Consider the following 23,287-nt stretch of genomic DNA (forward strand, 5'->3'; position numbering starts at 1 on the left):
TTTATGAAAAAATTAAATGTTTGCGTAGAATTTTATCAACATTTTTGTTAAATAATTGAATTCTTTTGGAAAATTTTATTAAAATAGTAGATATTGAAAATCATTGAATTGAAGACAATTTTTGGATATAATTGAAATTTTGCCAAGAATTATATTAAAATTGTGAAATTTTTATTATTTTAAAAAATAATTGAATGTTTGAAAAGAATTTTATTATTTTTAATGTTAATTGAAATTTTGACTAGAATTTTAAAAAATTTTTGAGCATAATTGAATTTTTGTCGATTTCTGTAAACATTTGTAACTTCTCTAAAATTCAATTTTTTTAGTGTTTTTAACTAAAATTCTTTATAAATCCATGATTTTTAATGATTAACTAAATATGTATTAAAAAATTAAATAAAACTAATTATGAATCCTTCAAATTTAATTTTCTCCGGTACTGTAATAAAAATCTCTAATTTGTCCCTAAATTTCCTGACTTGTGACAACCCTTTAAAAGATCTAAACTAAAAACTAATTAAAAATTAAAGGTATAAACTAAAAACTACATAAAAATAAAAATTGTAAATCTGAATTATAAGTTTTAAATTTAAAGATCTTAACTAAAAACTAAATCTAAAAATTTTAGACGAAAACTAAAAGATCTAAGTTTACGATTTTTAATTTAGACTAGAAATTCTAAACATAAAATAAACGTGTTTTAAATCTGAATTAGAAAATGTAAAATTGTAAATATAAACTAAAAAATTCTAAATTCTAAAATTTTTAAGAATTCTGAAAAGAAAGGAAGTGTGAAACTGAACGTCACTTGAAAACCAATAATCCTTTATACACCTTCAAAGTTGTCAAACATGACACTTAATTTTTTTTTCACTTTAAAATCAAAATTTTCCGATTATAATTTTTCCATTAAAGATTATGTATGGAAAATGTATAGCGCATCAAAGAGAAATGCACAAAGACATATTTCACCATCTTTTTATTGGCAAAGCGTATAAGGCGAGCGAACAATTTTTTTTTCCTTTGCCAAAGTATCCAGCTGTTTCTTTTTCACTTTAAGCTTGCTGATCCCCTCGTTGAGAGAGAACGAGAGAGAGAGAGAGTCTCAGATTCTTTAGGAATTCCACTGAATGCGTACAACTCATATATATGGAACACGATCTTCTTCTTCTTCTTCCTTTTTTTATTCTCTTCCCTTTCCTATATACCGAAGTATTTTTCTATTTATATACACATGAGAATCCGCGAGTTGTATACATATATATGAATAATATTTTCCATATAGCGAGAGAGCGCGAGATTCACGAAAGAAATGGAAGAGAAATTTCTGCTCTCAACTTTGCTTGGAAAATTTTTGAAATGAAAATTTTCAAGCGTGATTGTACTTTGGTTTGGTCCAGTGCGGAAGAAGCGGACAAGATAAAAGGACGAGAGAGGAAAATGGGGGGAAAAGGAGAGAGAAAAGGAAAGATGGAAAGCAAAAGAAAAAAGAGAAAAAAGAAGAGGAGAGAGAAAAAAAAAGAAGGATAGAAAGCAAAAGAGGGAAGGAGAGAGAAAAGAAAGATAGAAAGCGAGAGAGAGAGAGAGAGAAAGAGAGAGAAGAGAGGGAAAAAATGAATAAAGAGGGAGGATGGGTGGTTTTTTTCTGAGAGGGTAGGTTTCTCTTACACGAGTCAAAGCGGCGCGGCGTACATAAAACGAGCAACGTCTAGCAAAGAAGCAACGGGGGAATTGTCTGGTCCAGCGCAGTTGCGAGATTACTGTTTAAATTTTTCGTCGTTTGTCCTCTCTTCATCTTCAAAGGCAATTTACATGCCTCTCTTAACTATTCCTAAACATTTTTCAGCAAAAAAAAAAAAAAAGGAACAAAAAATGTTTTTCAATTTCCATATAAAGGAACGTTATATTTTCATGTCAAGAGTTAATCACTTGTGCATACATTTTAAATATTTATAATTCACTTTCGAACAGAAAAACAAAAATTTTTTCCTATATTGACACGTTTAAAAGTTTAATTTATTAAGAAAAACGTTTCTTTAGCATAAAATGCTCGAAATTTAATTTCTCCACTTGAGAACGCCAAGTTCACCACCAGGTGGCAGGAGCAATTCCAAGAAAGAACTAAAGTGCCATCTAGCGGCGACCTTGGCGTTCGCAAGTGAAGAGTAGAAAGATATAATTTATTATTAATGAAAATTGACTATTTTTTACATTATTTATGAAAATTGTGCGATACAGTCAGCTAAAAAATTATTTTTGAATTAAACATAATAATTCTGATGAAATACTTAAGTTTGATTCAATGAAAAATTATGTTAAATTATTTTTATATTAAGTAATATTATTCAATTATAAAATATATTTAATTCTAACATATTTTTTTTTGGTTAGCTACTTATTTTTGGATTAAAAAAAAAAATTTTCTTGATGTTGGGAGAATATTAATAATTTTATTATTAGCAGTGGAAATAATACTTGTAATTACCATTAACAGAAACTATCATTTAATATTATTGAATTTATCACTTGGTGAAATTATATTAATATGTATAAGAAGTTATCAATCCTCCAAGTCAATCAATAAAAAAAGGAAAAAGAAAAAATCTTTTTTTAACGTTTCGACAGCACAGCCGTCCTCGCCAGAAACTGCAAAATTTATTATAAATTACAAACAAAAAAATAAAACAAAAGAATCACAAAAATACCACCAAAATTTACACAAATAAAAAATATATAAAAAAATTTTTTTTTTTTTTTTTTTTTTGTTTACCGTAAAAAAATAATAATTAAAAAAATTATTTATAATGACATAGTACGAGCATTATCACTCTTCGAACTCAACTGACAAACTAAAAGGCGAATAGAAATTAAACAAATTGAAACACGTGTAAATTTGAAGTCAATGAACTCGTTGCAGAAGTACATAAATATTTACAAAGGCATACAAATATATATATATATATATATATATACACCTAAATGGTAAAGACCGATCTCAGAGATATTGCTATTTAGTATTAATTGAGAAAATAATTTTAACAAAACAAATCAAAATTTATTAGAAAAGAAATTCAAATATTGTTTATTTAAATATTTTATATCATCTTTTTTGTTAAGAGGTTTTTGTTGTAGAGATAAAGATTTTTTCTTTTTCCTTTTTTTATTGATTGACTTGGAGGATTGATAACTTCTTATACATATTAAGAAACTATCATTAATACAATGAGGGCAGTGAACAAAAGTACCTGAAACAATAGAGTTTAATAATTTTAATCTAAGAAAACTGATTGAACTACAATTTTAGAAAAATATTTAGAATTCAGAAAAAATTAATTTACAGCTAGGAATTATTTAGCAGAAAAATCCAGAGTTCAAAATAATCACCGAAAAAAAATTAGTTCATGTTTTTTCTACGTATTTACAAAATAAAGAAAAATTGAAAAAATATTTCAAAATCAAATTTATAATTTACGTACCTTCGTACTAGAGTTTTTTTTTAATGATTATTCAGTGAGAACATTGTGCCAACACAATCGTATGCGTAGTTTATTCAATAAGCATATATATACTCGCTTTTTATATGAGGAAAATGCAAACAAACAAATTACCAAAAAGTCATTTTGTGTTATAATTATAGACAATAAGTTTGTAATTATTTTAAACTGTGTATTCGTTTCGAAGGTGATTAAGTAAAAAACTTTCCTTTTGGTGAAGAAATATATTATTCGATACTACCAATCACAAATTTTTTTAACGTACTATTAAATTTATGACAGGAATTAAAATCTATCTGAGAATTTTCAAAATGATTAGAGACGAGCGTAAAATATGTTTAATTCAAAGAAATTTTTTTGGTTTGCTACTTATTTTTGGATTAAAAAAAATTCTCAGTGAGTGTACAAAAAATAAAATATAGTTGAAAAAACGAACATTAAAGTATTTACTTAGAAAAGAACTAAAATTATTCTCAACCTTTAAGATTTATAATAAAAAGTTTTGAGTTATAAAATAATGATTCAATTTTCAATTTCTCTACTTGAGAACGCCAAGGTCACCACCAGGTGGCAGGAGAAATTCCAAGAAAGAAAACTGCCATCTAGCGGTGACCTTGGCGTTCGCAGATGGAGAATAACGTCTCCATTTTGAATCTCAAGATTCGTAATATTCGTCAATATTCGTAATTGTTTAATTATTTTGAATGAAAATTAACTATTTTTTATATTATTTATGAAAATTATGCAATAAATTATCATTTACTTCACATTTTTTTTATTATCCTATTCACTGTCTTACAGATGAAAGTTATAATAATATTCGTAATATTTCTTGTTTTTCAATATTAATTATTAAACCACATAATTCTTAGTTTAGGTTATAATTATCAAAACTAAAACAGTTATGCATCTCCATTCCAATCACGGCCACCTTCTGCTGCTTCCTTACCATAACCTCCTCCTCCTTCGAATAGTAAACCAAAAAATTTTTTTTTTAATGTTTTAACCAAATTATTATAAAATCAGATAAAACTATTAAATATAAACATGAATTTAAACTATTATACTATTAAATATTAATATACATTGGGATTATATTCGTTTATGCACTGAGAAAACAATATATTCCACCAAAAAAATTATTTTTGAATTAAACATAATAATTTTGATTAAGTACTTCAGTTTGATTCAATAAAAATTACGTTTAATTTAATTATTATTAGGTATTCAATAAATATTCAATTCTTATTTTAATTCAAACAAATTTTTTGGTTGACTACTTATTTTTAGATTAAAAAAATTTTCTTTTCAGTGTAGGAGACTATCAATAATTTTAGTATTAGCAGTGGAAATAAAATTTGTAATTACCATTACCCGTGTAGAAATCACCATGCTATGCCTAAAATGATTATTGGCCCTAGCTTGGACCTAACTTGGCAACCCCTTTTTATATATCCTAGGCTGGTCCTAACTTGGTACTAGCTAGGAGATCCAGTTATGACTTAGAAAAATTTTTAGGAAAATAAAGTGTCAAAATTGATACATGAAAAACATGTAAAAATTTATAAATATTCTCAATTAATATTTATAAAATTAATTGATAATCATATTTGTTTAAACAATTTATTGTTTGACATAAATCAGAAAATTATACAAAGACTATAAAATAAAGTTAATTTATTAATTTATTAATTCAGCAATTGTTTAAACAAATAATTGTTATTTACTAACTTTTTACACAATCAACCTAGAAACTAGCAGTTTTTTCTAATTTTGCAATAAGTAAATACTCAGATTAGTTAATTGCAAAATTTTAAAAGACTACAAGTGTCTAGACGCTTTATTGTCTTAAGAATTAATAAATAACAACAATTTTTTGTTTAAACAAATGCTGAATTGTTAAAATTATAAATTATCTTCATATTTCACTACTCAAGTGTAATAATCGCGAAGTTAGATAAAAACTGCAAATTTTTAAGTAATTTGTTACAAAAGTTAATATAACAGCAAAATTTATTTATTTATTTAAACAGATACAGACTGCAATATAATTATCATTAGTAAAATATATTTCTAATTTCGTTCGCTGATTTTAAGTTTCGTTTAAGTTGGTGCTAAACACTAAGAGATATTGCAATTCGAATGTGGGCTGACCCACCCAGGTCCAACCCAGGACCTACCTGGGCTTCCTAGTTTCATTAGCAAAAATTTCTAAGTCCAAGTCTAAAAAAATTTTTGCAACAAAAAATTAATGCTTAAAATGATTTAGAATAATGAAAAACGTGTTTTTAACATAAATTTTTTGACATTTTTTTAAAAAGTGGATCACCCGCTTAATTAATTAGGAAAAATTTCCAAGTCCAAAAGACGAATATTTTTTTTAGACCAAGAAATTAATGTTAAAAATGATTGAGAACAATGAAAAACCTGTTTTTAACGAAAATGTATAGATATTTTTTTTCTTGATATAATATAAAAATATTAATTTTTGAATTTTTATATTTGGATATTATTTTATTATTATTGTTGTTGTTAAACTATTTTTTTATTTATTATTGTGTATTAGTGTCAATAATTACTATATTGAATCATCAAAAGCAAGTCCACAAGTCACTGACAATAAAAATTTTGATCTCAACTAGTTTCATTAGCATAGTGGTTAGGGCGTTAGTCTCGTAGTCCGTAGGTCGTAGGTTCGATTCCCGCGTGCGTTAGATTTTATTTACTTCTTAGGTTTGCGTTTATTCCGATTTTTCTGCATTGTATTCGTATAAGTATGCAATTTAATGATTATATATACTGTAAAATAATTTAATTAACAAATTTCTAATTTTTTTTATAATTTTTAATGTATATATTAGAGGAATATATATTAATCTCTACATATACTAACATTATTTATGAATTCGCTTTTGGTCATCACTTAATTGAAAAAAATAATAATTAATTAAAACTAATACTTATTATTAATAATTTAGGTTATTTCTTTAACAAATATTATTAACTAATTAAAATTATAATGAAATAGAAAATACTGTCTGAGATGGTCCTTTCTAGGTCCTAAAATGGACCCATAAACTGGTCCTAACTAGGCTCCCAAGTTAGGACCAGGCTAAAATCGCATCACCACCCATTGTTGGTCCAACCTACACTGCCAACCTAGGACCAAGCTATTAACAGGGCAAAATAGGTAGGACCTGGCTAGGACCAATTTTCATTTTCCACACGGGTAACAGAGACGATAATTAATACAATGAGTGCAGCTATCAAAAGTACCTGAAATAAATAATTTTAATTTAATACATATAATCTAGATAATTTAAATCTATGAAAACTGATTAAACAGTTTATAGAAAAATAATTAGAATTCAGAATAATTAATTTACAACTAGTAATTATTTAGCAGAAAAAAACCAAAGTTTAATATAACGACCGTCAAAAAATAAGTAAATAAATTGAAATATTTTTCTACGTATTAACAAAATAAAAACAAATTGAAAAATTATTTTTAAATCAAAAATTAATTCACGTACCTTTGTACTGGAGTTTTTGTAATGATTATTCAGTGAGAACATTGTGTCAATAGAAAATTATTTATGCGTAGTTCATTCAAGAAACATTTATATATACGCGATTTTTATATAAGGAAAATGCAAACAAAGATATAAAAAAGTCATTTGCGTTATCATTATGGACAATTAGTTTGTTATAATTATTATTTAGAACTATCTGTTTATTTTGAAGGTGAATGAGTAAAAACTTTTATGTTCGGTAAAGAAATATATATTTTTTTAATTAGCTACTTATTTTTAGATTAAAAAAAAATTCTCATTTAGTATACGAATAAAATATAGTTGACAAAAAAACATTAAAAATTAATTGAATTGAATTAAAAATTAATTGAATTTTCAATGAGATGCGTTTATAATTTTCATAAATAGATGAATATTAAAATTTTATAAAATTTCAAATTTTCAATAAATTTCATTAGAAATTTTAAAGATTACTTAGGTTTTTACAAAATTTTAATAATTCAAATTCTTCTAAAATTTGTTAAATTTTTTTAATATATTTATTTAATTATTAAAAATAGTGGATTTATAGACGAAATTTACTCAAAAACACTAAAAAAAAATTGAATTTCGGAAAAATTATAAATGATTGCATAAATTTAATTATTTTCAAAAGTAATCAAATTCTTTTCCAAAATTCAATTATTTTAAAAATTTTTAGTAAAATTTTTGACAAAATTCAAATTTTTAAAAAATTTTAATAAATTTTTTGGCAAAATTTAAATTATTTTCAAAAATTTTTCTCAATTTTATATGAATTCTATTATTTACAAATTTTTAAAATTATTTTTAATAAGTAATAAAAAATTTAATAGGAATTAAATTATTTTCATAAATAATAAAAATTCTTTTTTGAAAATCAATTATTTTCATAAATAATAAAATTCTTTTTAGAAATTCAATTATTTTCATAAATAAAACTCATCGCAGAATTTCAATTATTTTTAATACAATTTTAAATCGAATTCCTCAAAAAATGTAATTATATATACTGAAAAATTTTATTTAAATTCGTCAAAAGAATTCAATGCCTTGAAAATTTGTTGATAAATTTTTTTATGAGAATTCAATTTTAAGAAACATTTAATTATTCAAAAAATTATTTCTTTTTGCATTTAAATAATTGAATTCTCGTCGAATTTTCTAAATAAAAATTAAAATTCATTTAAAAATGAATTTCAGTTAAAATTTTAGATTTGAATATTTATTCTTCAAATTATTCAAATATTATGAATTTTAAGAAATAATTGAATTTTGAAAAGTTTCAAATTAAATTCTTTGAAAATCTTAATTTTTCACACTTACAATCAACAATTCTGTAGAATTAATTATTTTGAAAAAGTTTAATTGAATTTTTTTCTGAAATTATTTGAAGTATTTATTTTTTTAGTACAAAAATTTTGAAAAATTTCTGAATAATTGAAATTTCGTAAAATTGAATTGTAAACATAAATGGATTTGAAAATTGTTAAAGAACTTTTTCAAAAATTATTAAAGATAATTGATAATTGATTTAAAGAAGAATTTTATTTAAAAATTCTAAAAATCTATATTTGAATTAAAATGATGAAAATAATTTTTAAAAAATTACAGTAAAAATATTTCTATTATATAAAATAATGATTTTATCACTCGATTATCTTTAATTTAATATAAAACATGAAGAAACCGATCACTCCGAGTCTTCGACTCGGAGTAATCAATTTCTTCATGTTTTATATTAAATATTCTTATAAGTTGTTAATTTTCAAAGAGGCTTGAATTTGAAATTTTTGAAAATCTTGATTCCAGTGGAAAAATAATAATGATTAAATATTTATTGAAAAAATAAGTTATTGATGTTTTCGAATAATTTTACAATCGTTTTTAACAAATAGAAAATTTGTAAATATTTTTTTCAAAATAAATTTAAAATTTCGTAAACAAAATTTGATTTATAACATTTTTTTTAATTAAAACTTGTAGTTTGTTTATGAATTGTAATTGAGAAGCAGAAAATGTGCAAAATATTTTCTACTTTCTAATTTTAATTTTCCAACAACTTAAAGGTTTTTTTTTAAAAAAAAGGAAAAAATAGCTGCATAATTTCAATTTGTCAAAAAATTAAGTTTTTCATATAAAAAAAAGGATACTATTTTGCATGATTTAAATTTGTTAATTATCTGAAACGTTTGTTACAAAATGCTAATTTTTTTAGAAACAAAGAAATAATGAATAATAACATTAATCATATTTTTAGATTAATAAAAATATTTTTGAATTATGTGTGGACAGAATACGACGATTATTATAGTTAATTAGCCTTTTATATTTTATAATAAGAAGTTTTTGAGAACGCCAAGGTCATCACTAGGTGGCGTCTGATTTTATCAACTGAACTGCCATCTAGCGGTGACCTTTGCGTTCTCAAGTGGAGAATAGCGTCTCCATTTTAAATCTCAAGATATTCGTCGATATTCGTAATTTTATAATAATTATTCATGAAAATAATTATGAGAATAATTAAAAGAAAATAATTAATAAAAATAATTATAAAAATTATGGAATAAATTATTATTATTTACTTTTTATCATTTTATTGTCTTCTTCGCTTTTGTTTCTTGCCGTCTAATACTACAATACATACACGGTTTATGGTTATCAATGAACAAAAAACAATTTAAAATTAAAGGAAATGAATAATTTTTTTTTTTAAAACAATTTAGTTATCAAAAGCCTCTATTGACATTATTTAAGTTTTTTTTGTCTATGCAGGTCTTAATTTGTTTTTGAATATGCTATTCCAGCCACCACCATTTGGTCCTCCATTCCAAGAACCTCCTCCTCCTCCACCACCTCCACCACGCCAACCATCACCATTTCCATTTGAACCATTTCCAGTACTCCAACTCCAGCTCCAACTTTCTCCAGGTTTAGTATTATTGTTTTCATGGTACTCAATTGTACCATCATCCTTAATCGCATAGGAATACGAATGGGATTCACCATCTTTATCATTGTCTTCATTAGTTTCACCTGTAGAAAATTAAAATTTCTTTAGCAAACAAAAAGTATATAGGGAAACAAATAAAAAACAGCTGCAAAGTTAAAGTTGAAATTTGTTATTGTTCATTTCACGAAAATTCCCTGAATTAAAAAAAAAATCCCATGAAGATTAAATTTTAATTTTTAATTACAATTCTGAGACAAATATTTGTTTATTTAAATAAAATATTTGTTTTATTTTAAATAAAATATATTTGGTTTAAATAAAATTTTTTCTGATTGTATACTATTAATAATTTTTATATATTAGTAGTGCAAATAATAATTGTAATTACCATTAGCAGAGACGATGATTAACATCAAGAGTGTAGCGATAACAAATACCTATTGTAAATAATTATACATTAATTTATAAATTGAACCGACTGAACACCAATTTAGCTAAATATTTAGAATTTTAAATATTCAATTTCTATTATTCAACAACCCAAGTTTTGAAGAATTTCAGGAAAATTTTTGGAATTCACTTTTAGAAAATTTCCGAATAATGGCGGAGAATCTGATTTTAGTAACTGAACTGTCATCTAGCGGTGACCTTAGCGTTCTTAGGTGGAGAAAAAATTTTTCCATATTGAATATCGAAATATGTTGATTCATTTTTTTTTTTTTTTGTATTTTTCGTTTTATTAATTTATTAATTATTTATTAATTATTTTATTAATTAATTCTATAAATATTTATAAAAATTATGTAAAATACTGAAAAGGGCGTAGTTCTGTATACAAGTCTCGACCTGTCTATCATTTCAATTTTGGTTCAAAATTTTCCCCGCATTTTTGTAGATTTTTAATAAAATTTTCGGTAAAATTCCAGGTTTTTGTTTCCAAAAGTTTTCCAGAAATTCTTCGACATAGGATCAATTTATGTTCACCATGATCTCTATTCTATCAGGAAAAATAATTTTAGGTTTTTTTTCTCTGTATAAATAAAGTAACAAAAAAAAAATAATTTCAAAAGCAAAAGTAATAAAAATGAAATCACGTACCTTCATTCTGAAACTTTTATAGTGATTATTCAGTGAAAATATTGTGCCAACAGAATCATATACGTAGTTTATTACAAAAACCATATATAATTTACTTCGTTATATCATTTGCAGTTGTACTGATCTCGATCAACATTATTCGCACTTCTTATATGAGACAAATGTAAACAAAAATTATTATATAAGAGTCGTTTCTGTTATCGGACATTAATTTTGTTATAATTGTTATTAAACACTTTGTCTATTTTAGCAGATGTTTTGAAGGTTATTTAGTACGACGAATCATTAGGTGAATCATTAGGTATTCAATTCATGGAGAGAATGGAAATGCGCACAAATTTAAAAAAAATAGAACAATGCGTTTGGTATTTAATGGACATAAATCAAATTAAATTTTCCGACATTAAAAAAATTTTGTATTTTATGTGGTTATAATTTTTTAACAATTAACAATTTTCTATTTTTTATATATAGAAAGGAGAAAAATTTGCATAATTTAGATCAGTCAAACGAAATTTGTTATAGAAAAAAGCATATAATAAACAAAATTAAGATTTTTTTATATTTTCTAATTTCAAATATTGTTTTCCTATAAATCATGAAGAAATACCAGAATTTTTTCGATCTGTCAAACAATATTTTTTAAAGAAAAAAAGAAAACAAAAGCATACACAAAAACTAACTTCAAAGTGTGGACCAGATAGAATGAAAGAATGAAATACGAAGATTATTATAGTTAATATTAAAATTCAAGTTCAACAAAAGAATTTTTCTTCACACAAAAAAATAAGGGTTTTCTCAACAAGAATTTTAATTGTAAAAATCATTTTTGCGTAAATTCCAGAACCCCTGTTACATTATTCAAAGACTATTGTGAGTAATGCAACAATCAAGAGGGGGAGAAGTGAACGTTCGAGTGTAAATGAATGTATTTACACTATTTACAAATGAATGAATTTATGCTTCATAGGCACTGTATTTTGAATCTCGACATATTTTGCATTTACAACTCAAAATAAGAGTATGAACCCTAGTGGATGATAAAATATTCTAAAATTTAATTGCTGGAGAAACAAAATTTTTTTTACCATTCTCTTCATACTTCATATTCATATTTTTTTTTTAATCTAAAAATAATCTCTTCATATTAAATTAGTAGGTAAATTATGCAATTAATATTATACATTGTATATATGACACTTTAGGCAACAAAGTTTCTCCATATAGTCCAGATCAATAAAGTGCCCATTATTGCCCTAGGGTAATAATGACTACTTTATTAACCTGTGAACAGCGGTCAATAAAGTGACCATTATTGTCCTAGGGTAATAATAGGTACTTTATTGCCCTAGGTCAATAATGGGTTCTTTATTGTCCTAGGGCAGTAATGGGTACTTTATTGACCCTGATCGTCGGTCAATAAACTACTCATTATTACCCTAGGACATTAATAGTCACTTTATTGACCTTGATCGTAGGTCAATAAAGTGCTCATTATTTCCCTAGGGTAATAATGGATACTTTATGGAACTGCGAGCATTTGTACGCATGGTAACTGACCATAATGCGCCTAAGTTGCATACTAAAAAATTAATAACCTTTTTTTGATTTCTATAAGAAAATAAAATCATTTTTCTTCATTTAAAAAAAAAATTGTAGAAAAAAAACGATTATAAGCTAAATGTGTGAAATTAGATTGTTTAACGTCACGGTATACATGATAAAATAAACGTTGTACAAGGATTTTCCAACTTGTCTTCTTGCCACAAGTCTCTGCTGCTGAGACGAGTTTCCACCAAGTTTCCTTCTCTGTTTGCATTTAAACGCGAGTTGTTCGGTGGTATAGGCGTCTTTGGAATTTAGATTGCGTCGTTAGAAGGCCGTTACGAAGAGGGGATTTCGAATTTGATTGGAAACTACCTACAATTTACATATTGTTTTCTCGCCGCACTTCTGTCAAGTTATATATATTAATATATATGTATAGATGTTTCTTTTATTGTTCAAAAACTTTTACTTCATCCTTCAGGAGAAACATTTCATCCATATATCTGGAAATATTTTTCTTATAATACTTTTTTTTTGTTTCACTTTTAAAATTCATTCTTGAAGCTCTTAAATCATTTTTTTCACAGTTTTTCTGACAAAAAAAAACGTATTAAAACGTTATATCACAACATTTTTGATATATACGTTTTTTGACTCAATTTGATATCCATAGAAAAAATGTGTTTAAATTTTTCAAAATAACCAAATTAAAGAGAAATTATTTTTAAAAAAAGAACCTAAAAAATTTTTTTAAATTCTCGTCAAAATTTCAATTATCTTTCGAAATAATAAATTTTTTTTACAAATTCAATTATTTTCAAAAATTTTATTTTTAATAAAACTATTGGAAAAATTTCAATTATTTTCAAAAATTTTCCTGAACTCAATGATTTTTTAAATATCTACTATTTTAATAAAATTTTCCACAAGAATTTTCAATTATTTAAAACAAATTTTAATAAAATTCTTCGCAAACATTTAATTATTTTCGAAAAAAATTATAAAAATTTCACAGGAATTCAATTATTTATAAATATTTAAAAAATTTCTTTGCAAGAATTCAATTATTTTCATAAATTATAAAATTTGTACGTGAATTCAATTATTTTCGTAAATAATAAAATTTTTCTTAGGGATTCAATTATTTTCATAAATAATAAAAATCATCGTAGAATTTTAATTATTTTTGAACGAATTCCTCGAAAAATGTAATTATTCTTAAAAATTTCATTAAAATTCTTTAAAAGAATTCAATTATGCAAAAACTTATTTATTTTTGTATTTAAATAATTTAAATAAATGCATTTTACACGAAAACACTAAAAAAAATTGAATTTTGAAAAAATTATAAATTGTTGCCTAATTTCAATTATTTCCAAAAATTAATTAAATTATTTTCCAAAATTCGATTAATTTTTAAATTTTTAATAAAATTCTTGTCAAAATTCAATTTTTTAAAAATTTTTAACAAAATTTTCCTCAATTTTATATGAATTCTATTATTTACAATTTTTTTTTTATAAATCTCTTCGCAATAATTTAATTATTTTCAATAAATAATCCAATTTTTTACAGGTATTGAATTATTTTCATAAATAATCAAATTCTCTTTAGGAATTCAATTATTTTCATAAATAAAATTCATCGCTGAATTTTAATTATTTTTTAATACAATTTTAATTGAATTCCTCAAAAAATGTGATTGTTTTTAACAAATTTTATTAAAAATCGTCAAATAAATCAATTATTTAAAAATGTTTTGATAAGATGAAAATTCAATTTTAAGAAACATTCAATGAATTATTTATTTTTGTATTTAAATAATTGAATTCTCCTAGAATTTTCTAACAAAAAATCGATTTAAAAATTAATTTCAGTTAAAATTGTAGATTATAATGGAATATTTAAAGGAATTATGGCGTGAATTTTTAGAAATAATTGAATTTTGAAAAGCTTTTAAATTAAAATCTTTGGAAAATCTGAATTTTACTTTTTTTTAACTAACAATTTTGTGCAATTAATTTTTTTTAAAAACTTTAATTAAATTTTTTTTTATATTATACAAAGTTTTTATTTTTTAATATTAAAGAATTTTCGAATATTTGAAATTTTTTGGTAAAATTGAATTCTCAAAAAGAAAAAATTTTCAAAAATTATTTAAAATAATGGATTTATAGAAGAATTTTAGTTAAAAATACTAAAAAAAATATTTAATTTTGCAGATGTTAAAAAATTATTGTAGAAATTCAATTATTTTCAAAAGTAATAAAATTATTCGCAGAAATTTAATTATATTAAAAAATAATAAAATTCTTCTTCAATTATTTTCACAAATAATAAAACTCATCGCAGAATTTTAATTATTTTTATAATACAATTTTAATCAAATTTCTTGAAAAATGTTGTTATTCTCAAAAATTTGTTGACGAAATTACTTTATGGAAATTTTAAGAAACATTCAATTATTCAATAAATTATTTAATTTTTCTATTTAAATTGAATTCTAGTAGAATTTCTAAAAAAAAATGATTTAAAAATGAGTTTCTGTTAAAATTTTAGATAATAATTGAATATTAAAAGCAATATAGCGTGAATTTTTAGAGATAATTGAATTTTGACATTAATTTTTTTGAAAAAGTTTAATTGAATTTTTTTATATTATTTGAAGTTTTTATTTTCTAATATATTCAATAATTGAAGAATTTGCCAATAATTGAAATTTCGTAAAATTGAATAAAAGAAGAAGAATTTTAGTTAAAAATTTTTGAAAATAATAATTGAATAGAAATGATGGAAATAATTTTGAAGATGTCAGAGTAACAAATTATTCTTATAATATAAAATAATGATATTTTCATGTTTTATAGAATTATGAAAAATTTAATTTATAGTTTTAAGTGAAATTTCTCTTATTTAACTCGACCTGACTATATTTTTGTCAGTTGGTCCGTAAATGGTCCGTAATTTTTCATTTTTGGTCCGTAAAGTCCGTATTTTTAAATACTTTCACTAGTTCGAGTTTGGTCCACTTTTTGATATCAATTCGTTGCAATTCAAATTTAACCCCAAAAATCGAAATAAAGAAAAAAATTTGTAGAAGTGAAAACAATACTAAGAGATTTTTGGGGTTTAACCCCAAAAATCTCTTAGTATTGTTTTCACTTCTACAAATTAGGGTTGAATTTAAACCAGAGGATTTTCAGTCAAAAAATATAATTTCAAAGGAAAATAAAATTCCTTTGTCCGTACAAAGGGAAAAAAATTTAGTCGTAAAGAGCATGAAAGAGAATTATGAAAGTATTTCGGAATAGAAAGATGCTATGTAAAAAAAAAAGTGGTATTTGTTTGCTTTTCTATTTAATGATCTGCGTTATATAAATTGTAAATCGTACAAAGAAGAGATCATACATTTTATCGGAATAACGTCAAAAGTCTCGCTTGAAATTAAAAAAATAAGAGAAAAAATATTTTGTTTCTCGTGAAATGACAACATGCCTTATCTGCTTTCATCCGGATTGTCGTGTACAATATAAAGAAATACGGCAAAGAAGAGGGCGATCGTGGTGGGAAATGTACGTTTCACATTTAGCGTCCAACAGTTGAAGATAAGAGTGAGAGTGCGGTGCAACAACGTTTTACGGGACACGTCTCTCGTTCCGCAGAACGTAGATATAGTTCTGCGCGCGCCTTATTACCGGGCGACATCGTTACCGTCGCTCTTATCACACTTTACCCATCTACAAGCATTTCTCTCCTCTCTCTCTCTCACACTTTTTCAGTTTTTCTCTCGTGCTCTCCAAACGTGTTCTCCAAACTATAAATGGTTTTGCAAGAATATTCCTCCGCACAGGCAATAAGCACCAGTACCAACAACTTAAACAGTAATTTTATAGTTTCACGTCTTATCTTTAGATCACCTTCTTTACTCCAAATGCGCAAACACACTCATCATTATCATCATCATCTCATTTCACGTAACTTCTGATTAACTTTTTAGTTGCTTTTTTATCTTCACACGGCAAAATAGGGTTGTAAAGTTTTAAAGCGGTAAATTTATATATATATTTATTTCCAACACGTTTTGCTATTTTTTAATTTAATAATATTTTTCAAATAATTCAAAAATATTTTTATTAATCTAAAAATATGATTAATATTATTAATTTATTATTCATTATTTCTTTGTTTCTAAAAAAATTAGCATTTTGTAACAAACATTTTAAGGTAATTAACAAATGTAAATCCTGCAAAATAGTATCCTTTTTTTAATATAAAAAACTTAATTGTTTGACAAATTGAAATTATGCAGCTATATTTTTTCCTTTTTTTCTAAAAAAAATTTAAAAATTGGGATATTCTTGGAAAAGTAAAATTGAAAAGTAGAAAATATTTTGCACATTTTCTGCTTCTCAATATTATAATTCATAAACAAACTACAAGTTTAAAGTAAAAAAAAAAAAAAAATGTTATAAATCAATGTTTAAGAAATTTTAAATTTATTTTGGAAAAAATATTTACAAAATTTCTATTTGTTAAAAACGATTGTAAAATTATTCGAAAACATCAATAACTTCTTTTTTCAATAAATATTTAATCATTATTATTTCTCCATAGGAATCAAGATTTTCAAAACATTCAAATTCAAACCTTTTTCAAAAAACAACAACTTTTAAGAATATTTATTATAAAACATGAAGAAATAAAAGATAACCGAGTGATAAGAACATTATTTTATATAATAGGAATATTTTTACTGTAATTTTTTCAAAATTATTTTCAACATTTTAATTAGATTATTATTTTCTAGAATTTTAAAATAAAATTCTTAGCTTTAAATCAATTATCAATTAGCTTTAATAATTTTTGAAAAAGTTCTTTAACAATTTTCAAATTCATTTGTTCACAATTCAATTTTACGAAATTTCAATTATTCAGAAATTTTTTAATTGAATACGTATTAAAAAATAAACACTTGAAATAATTTCAGAAAAAAATTCAATTAAACTTTTTCAAAATAATTAATTCTACAGAATTTGTGGGGTTATAAATATGAAAAATTATGATTTTCAAAGAATTTAATTTGAAACCTTTTCAAAATTCAATTATTTCTTAAAATTCATGTTATAATGCTTTTAATATTCAAATATTATTTAAATATTTAAATAATTTAAATAATAAATATTCAAATCTAAAATTTTAACTAAAATTTATTTTAAAATCAATTTTTATTAGAAAATTCTACGAGAATTGAATTATTTAAATGCAAAAATAAATAATTCGTTGAATAGTTAAATATTTTTTAAAATTGAATTCTCATAAAGTATTTTATCAAAACATTTTTAAATAATTGATTTCTTTGACGATTTTTAATAAAATTTGTTAAAAACAATTACATTTTTCGAGGAATTCAATTAAAATTCTATATTTAAAAATAATTGAAATTCAACGATGAATTTAATTTATGAATATAATTGAATTGCTAAAAAGAATTTCATTATTTATGAAAATAATTCAATACCTGTAAAAAATTTGATTATTTATTAAAAATAATTAAATTATTGCGAAGAAATTTATAAAAAAAAAATTGTAAATAATTGAATTCATAAAAAATTGAGGAAAATTTTTGAAAATAATTGAAATTTCGACAAAAATTTTGTTAAAAATTTTTTAAAAATTTAATTTTGTCAAGAATTTTATTAAAAATTTAAAAATTAATCGAATTTTGGAAAATAATTTGATTAACTTTTGAAAATAATTGAATTTAGGCAATAATTTAAAATTTTTCCAAAATTCAATTTGTTTTAGTGTTTTTGAGTAAAATGCGTCTATAAATCCACTATTTTTAATAATTAATTAATTATATATAAAAAAATTTATCTTTTGTCAAAATTATACAAAGTGTTTTTTTATTTTACTAACAATCGTCACCAGATATAACTCCTCTAAATCGTGCACTGATTAACAAGGGAGCTTCGTCAGTATTTGGATTTTTATTTTTAACAATATGAACCGTTGCTATAATTGCTCCACAATTTTCAGCTTTTCCTGATGATGCCTCGAACTTGTTAGTTAACGGATATGTAATTGTTCTTTTACCCTAGAATTAATTCATCAATATTTTTTTGCAAATCTTCATTTTATAAATAAATATTTATTTTGGCTAAATTTTAAAAATAATAATATAGAATAATAAATTATTCTATCTATTTAAATAAAGTAAATAAATTATTAATATTTATTACCTTTCTTATGGGACATCTGCTAGTTCCCCTAAAGGTTTGCAGCACCCAACTTTTAATAGTTGTATTAAATGATTCTTCCGGATATTCTTCACACAGATTAGAAAGTTCAAATATTTCCAATTTTCCCGTATTTTCATAAATATGCGAGAGATAAATCTAGAAAATTAATTAATTAATAGTAATTTAATTTTTCCTATTTCTAAGCAGGTTTTTTTTTATTTTATTTTAATGAATAAAAATTTGTCAATTATTGTTGATATTTACTGTCAAATCATTATTACTGCCAAACTGTTGTTTCCACTCAATTTCTTGTTGATTGAGATTATTCTTTTTTACACTCACATCAGTGGTATATTTACCTTGAATTATATCTCCTGATGTGAACGAGACCTTACGTTCTGCAGTCTGAAGAAAGAAAGCAAAATTAAAAACATGAATTTTTAATTAAAAGTTTAAAAAATAAGTCTTACATTCCACTTTTGATTAGAATCATTTAGATTAAAACTAATTCAGATTTTGACTGAATTTTAGCATTGAAAGAAATATTTTAAGTACGAAAATTGTCATTAATTTAGTTTTAAGGTAAATAATAATAAATAATAATAAATTTGTTTCGATAAATATATATATACAAACTCAGAAATTGATTGTAAAACAAAAAAAAAATGAAATCTAACTCACATTGGAAACTGCGATGAGTAGAAAAAGATGAAACATGAATTGCCACATTGCTTCAAGTTTTGAAGTAAATTTTTATTTTAAAGTTAGGTATAAATTATTATACATATATCTTACAGTCACTACCGGTTTTTGTAGCTCTTCTAATCGTACCGGTTTCATTTTCTGTCATGTAAAGATAAGAAAATGAATTTCCTCTATTTTTCAGAATAAATGATTTTTCTTTTGTTTTTATTAGAATAATTGTTACTATATATTTTTTTAAAAAATCCATTAACATATTATTAACATTTAGTTAATATTAAATTCATTAAAAATGAAATTTATTATTATAGTGAAGGAGAATAAACAAAAAAAAAGAGAAATTTATAATTCTTTCTAAACTTAATTTAGTGGAAAATTTCACTAATTTTAGTTGCCAAATTTTTACTAATTTGGATTTAGAGAGTTAAATTTATTACTTAACAATTTAATTAAAAATGTAATTTATTATTAATAATAAATGTTAAAAATTAAATAAATCCATAATAATAATTAAAATGAGAAAAGTAAAGAAAATATTTTAAATATTCCACAAAATAATTTTTAATTTAATTTTTGTGAAGAATTTAATAGTCATAAAATAAAATAAGTCAGAAAATATTTTTACTCTTTTAGATTTCTTATCTTTCTTAAAAATTACCAGATTTCAAAATCCATCGGTAATTTTGTATAAAAAAAAATACGTTTTTCAATCCACAAATAAATTTATTTTCATAATTTTTTAAGCATTTAAAAAAAAACTTTATTTTTTTATATTTCTTTAAAAAATTTACTATAAAAAAAATTTTATGGAATATTGAAATTATTTTCTTGATATAGTCAAAAATAGATTGTTGTACCCTCCCCTTGAAGAAGATCAGAAATATTAATTGTTTAAAATATATGGATAGAAATTTTATTATCTTATCAACTTTTTAAAAAGAAAACAAGAAACCGGTACAAAATAGATGCTATAAAAGCGTACCGACAACTGATAAATATACACTTTACCATAAAAATTAAAAATTAATTTCTAAATTACAATAATGTTGAAAGTAATTTCTCTCCTTTTTGTTCTCATCGCAATTTCAAATGTTAGTAAATGTAATTTTCTTTTTTAAAAAAAAAGTAAAAAATAAAAAGGAAAATTGAAAAAACTATAACACTTGTCAGTTAATAAATTTTTTAACCAAAAGTTATGTTTCTATTAAAAAATTAACTTTTTTTCTCAGGCTGTAGAACGAACGGCAAATTTTACCTGGGGACATATAATTAAAGGCAAATTAGCAACTGGTGTAAATGTAATAAAAAATAACGAAGGCCAACATGAAATCGAGTGGTCAGAACAATTCGATAATAAGAATCTAATAACAGTGAGTTTTCGTTAAAAATATTTAATATAAGATATAAAAACTAAAGCAAAAAAAAATATGTAAAAAAAAATTATCCTTTTTTTATCAGATCTACGTCTCTCAAATTTATGAAGACACTGGACTTTTGGTAGCACTTGAACTTGATAATTTGTGTGGTACATACCCCAAAGGATCTTTTCAAGAAACTGTTAAATATTTTATATTAAACAAATTTCGTGGTACTAGTCGATGTCCAATAAAGAAGGTAATATACATAAAAAAAACAGTGTATGTAAAAATTGAAATTTTATTTTATTTTTTGATCCCAATTTTTCAAATTGACGAGACGAAAATACAACAATTTTGGTACAATTTTTGTCTTAATTTGAAACCCAAAAAAAAAATCGTATATCTTTAATAGTTTCAAAAGTTATTTTTGATTTTAGAATAAAAAAATATTAATTTTTAGGGTAAGGGAATAATTTCATATCCGTTAATTAATACTCACAATGTTGATAAAGACGCTATTCCATGTGGACCAGTTATTGCTGCAATTCACATTGTAAGGAATAAAGATCCAGAAACCGGTGAAGCACCTTTGTTATTAAGCGCTCTATTCAGAGGTGTTATAAATGGTGATGAATGTTAGCATATAATTTATCAATCAATTATATACTTATCATAAATTATGAATTAATTTTGAAATTTTTAACTAATTTGAATTAGTAACTGAACTTTTGCATTTTAATTCATTCATTGTAGAAAATAAATTTTTAATGGTTAAATTTTTATTTAACTTTTAAGCTCGTTTTTAAGACCAAAAATGGACTGAAAATTTAAATTTAGTAGTAAAATTTTCTTAATTAATATTAAGGGCAATTTAACTATTTTATGACTGAACAATTTTATTGTGACATCATAGGATTTCAAATGCCCTTAAAGAATTTTTTACAAATTCAAATATCAATTAAAAATATTGTCATATTTAATATAATTCATTTCACAGTTTTTCTAATAAATAAATTTCCTTACCACAAAACAATTTTATTTACTTAGTAAATTTTATTTCCTTCGTGAAAATATTTTTCGCTTTGGCGGATAAACTTACTTAAAAATTTACGAAAAAAAAAAATTTTTTATTTACTTTTATTTTTATTTATATCTTAAAAGAATTTCTCGAAAAATTTACGAAAATTTGATGTCATTTTCTACTTTTATTTAATCATTTCTTTTATTTCAGAAACTAATTTTGAAATTTAATATTAAATCCCTCGAGATGTTTTATAATTTAATTAATAAAATAAATTGAACTGTCATTTTATTTATATATTCACTTTCTAAATTTGAATATGAATACTAATATTTAATTACTAATTAAAAATAATTTAATAATATTTGATTACTAATTTTTAATTTTAACTGACTTTTCGCGAATGAAATATGAAAAACAATACATCAAAACTACTACTGAAAAAAAAATTAATTTATTTTTATTTAGTACTTTTTTAATTATAGAAAAGCTTTTCAGGGAGGAAATGGTGATTTAATTTCTCCACTTGAGAAATTTGTTTTTAGCAACTGAACTGACATCTATCGGTGACCTTGACGCTCGCAGGTGGAGAGTAGAGTCTCCATTTTAAATCAAAAGATATTCATGAATCTGTTATTATTTACAAAAAGTAACGAAAAATAAAAAATTAATTTTTTAAAATAATATTTCCAAATCTAAGCAAAACAATATCTTTTAATGTTAAGATAATAATTTAATATAAATCTACAAAATAATTTTGAAAAATAGTTACAGTATAGCAATATTTCATAAATTATCGAATTTTAAAGAGTTTGAAATTTCAAGTTTTTGAAAATCTTCATTTCTATGGAAAAATAATAATAATGATTAACTATTTATAAAAAAAAAAAAAAAAAAAATTTCATGTTTCGAATAATTTTACAATTTTAAAGATATTCACAGAAATGAATGTATTATAAACATTTTTTTGTATATTTTTAATCATTTTTAGAGTGAATCAAAATATATTCTTTTTAAGGTCAGGAAAAAAGTCAAAGTTTCCTAATCAGGTAAAAAAAAAAATGAAATTTTTGTGGCAACTCTGTGAATAAAATAAATTCAAATAAATTCAATCTTATTGTCTTCAGTATTGTGAGATCAATTATTGTCAGAAAAAGAAAAAGATTTTAAGGTTTTTAATTAAAATTTTTGGTGCTTTCAAAGTATATGTAAGGAAGTTTACTGTTAACATTAATTTACTGTTAACAAATTTACTGTTAACAGTAATTCTTATACAGAACTCAAAATGATAAACAACAAAAATGAGTTCAGATTTTT

At 22.9% G+C, this 23,287-nt stretch overlaps 2 protein-coding genes across 12 annotated transcripts in view; one reads left to right on the top strand and one right to left on the bottom strand.

Annotated features, from left to right (window-relative positions):
* Positions 1–23,287, top strand: part of LOC122505580 (Down syndrome cell adhesion molecule-like protein Dscam2) — a 359,000-nt gene that overhangs the window by 221,485 nt on the left and 114,228 nt on the right. The gene's annotated exons all lie outside the window — the stretch shown is intronic.
* On the bottom strand, positions 9,634–11,252 carry LOC122505594 (glycine-rich protein DOT1-like). The gene is made up of 3 exons (XM_043617324.1): positions 11,100–11,252; positions 10,390–10,438; positions 9,634–10,084 (listed from the first exon to the last, which is right to left on the bottom strand). Exons 1-3 carry the CDS (start codon positions 11,181–11,183, stop codon positions 9,816–9,818), a joined length of 402 nt encoding a protein of 133 aa, XP_043473259.1. The 5' UTR covers positions 11,184–11,252; the 3' UTR covers positions 9,634–9,815.

The sequence above is a fragment of the Leptopilina heterotoma genome, unplaced genomic scaffold, assembly GCF_015476425.1.
Source record: "Leptopilina heterotoma isolate Lh14 unplaced genomic scaffold, ASM1547642v1 Lhet_36, whole genome shotgun sequence".
NCBI lineage: Eukaryota > Metazoa > Arthropoda > Insecta > Hymenoptera > Figitidae > Leptopilina > Leptopilina heterotoma.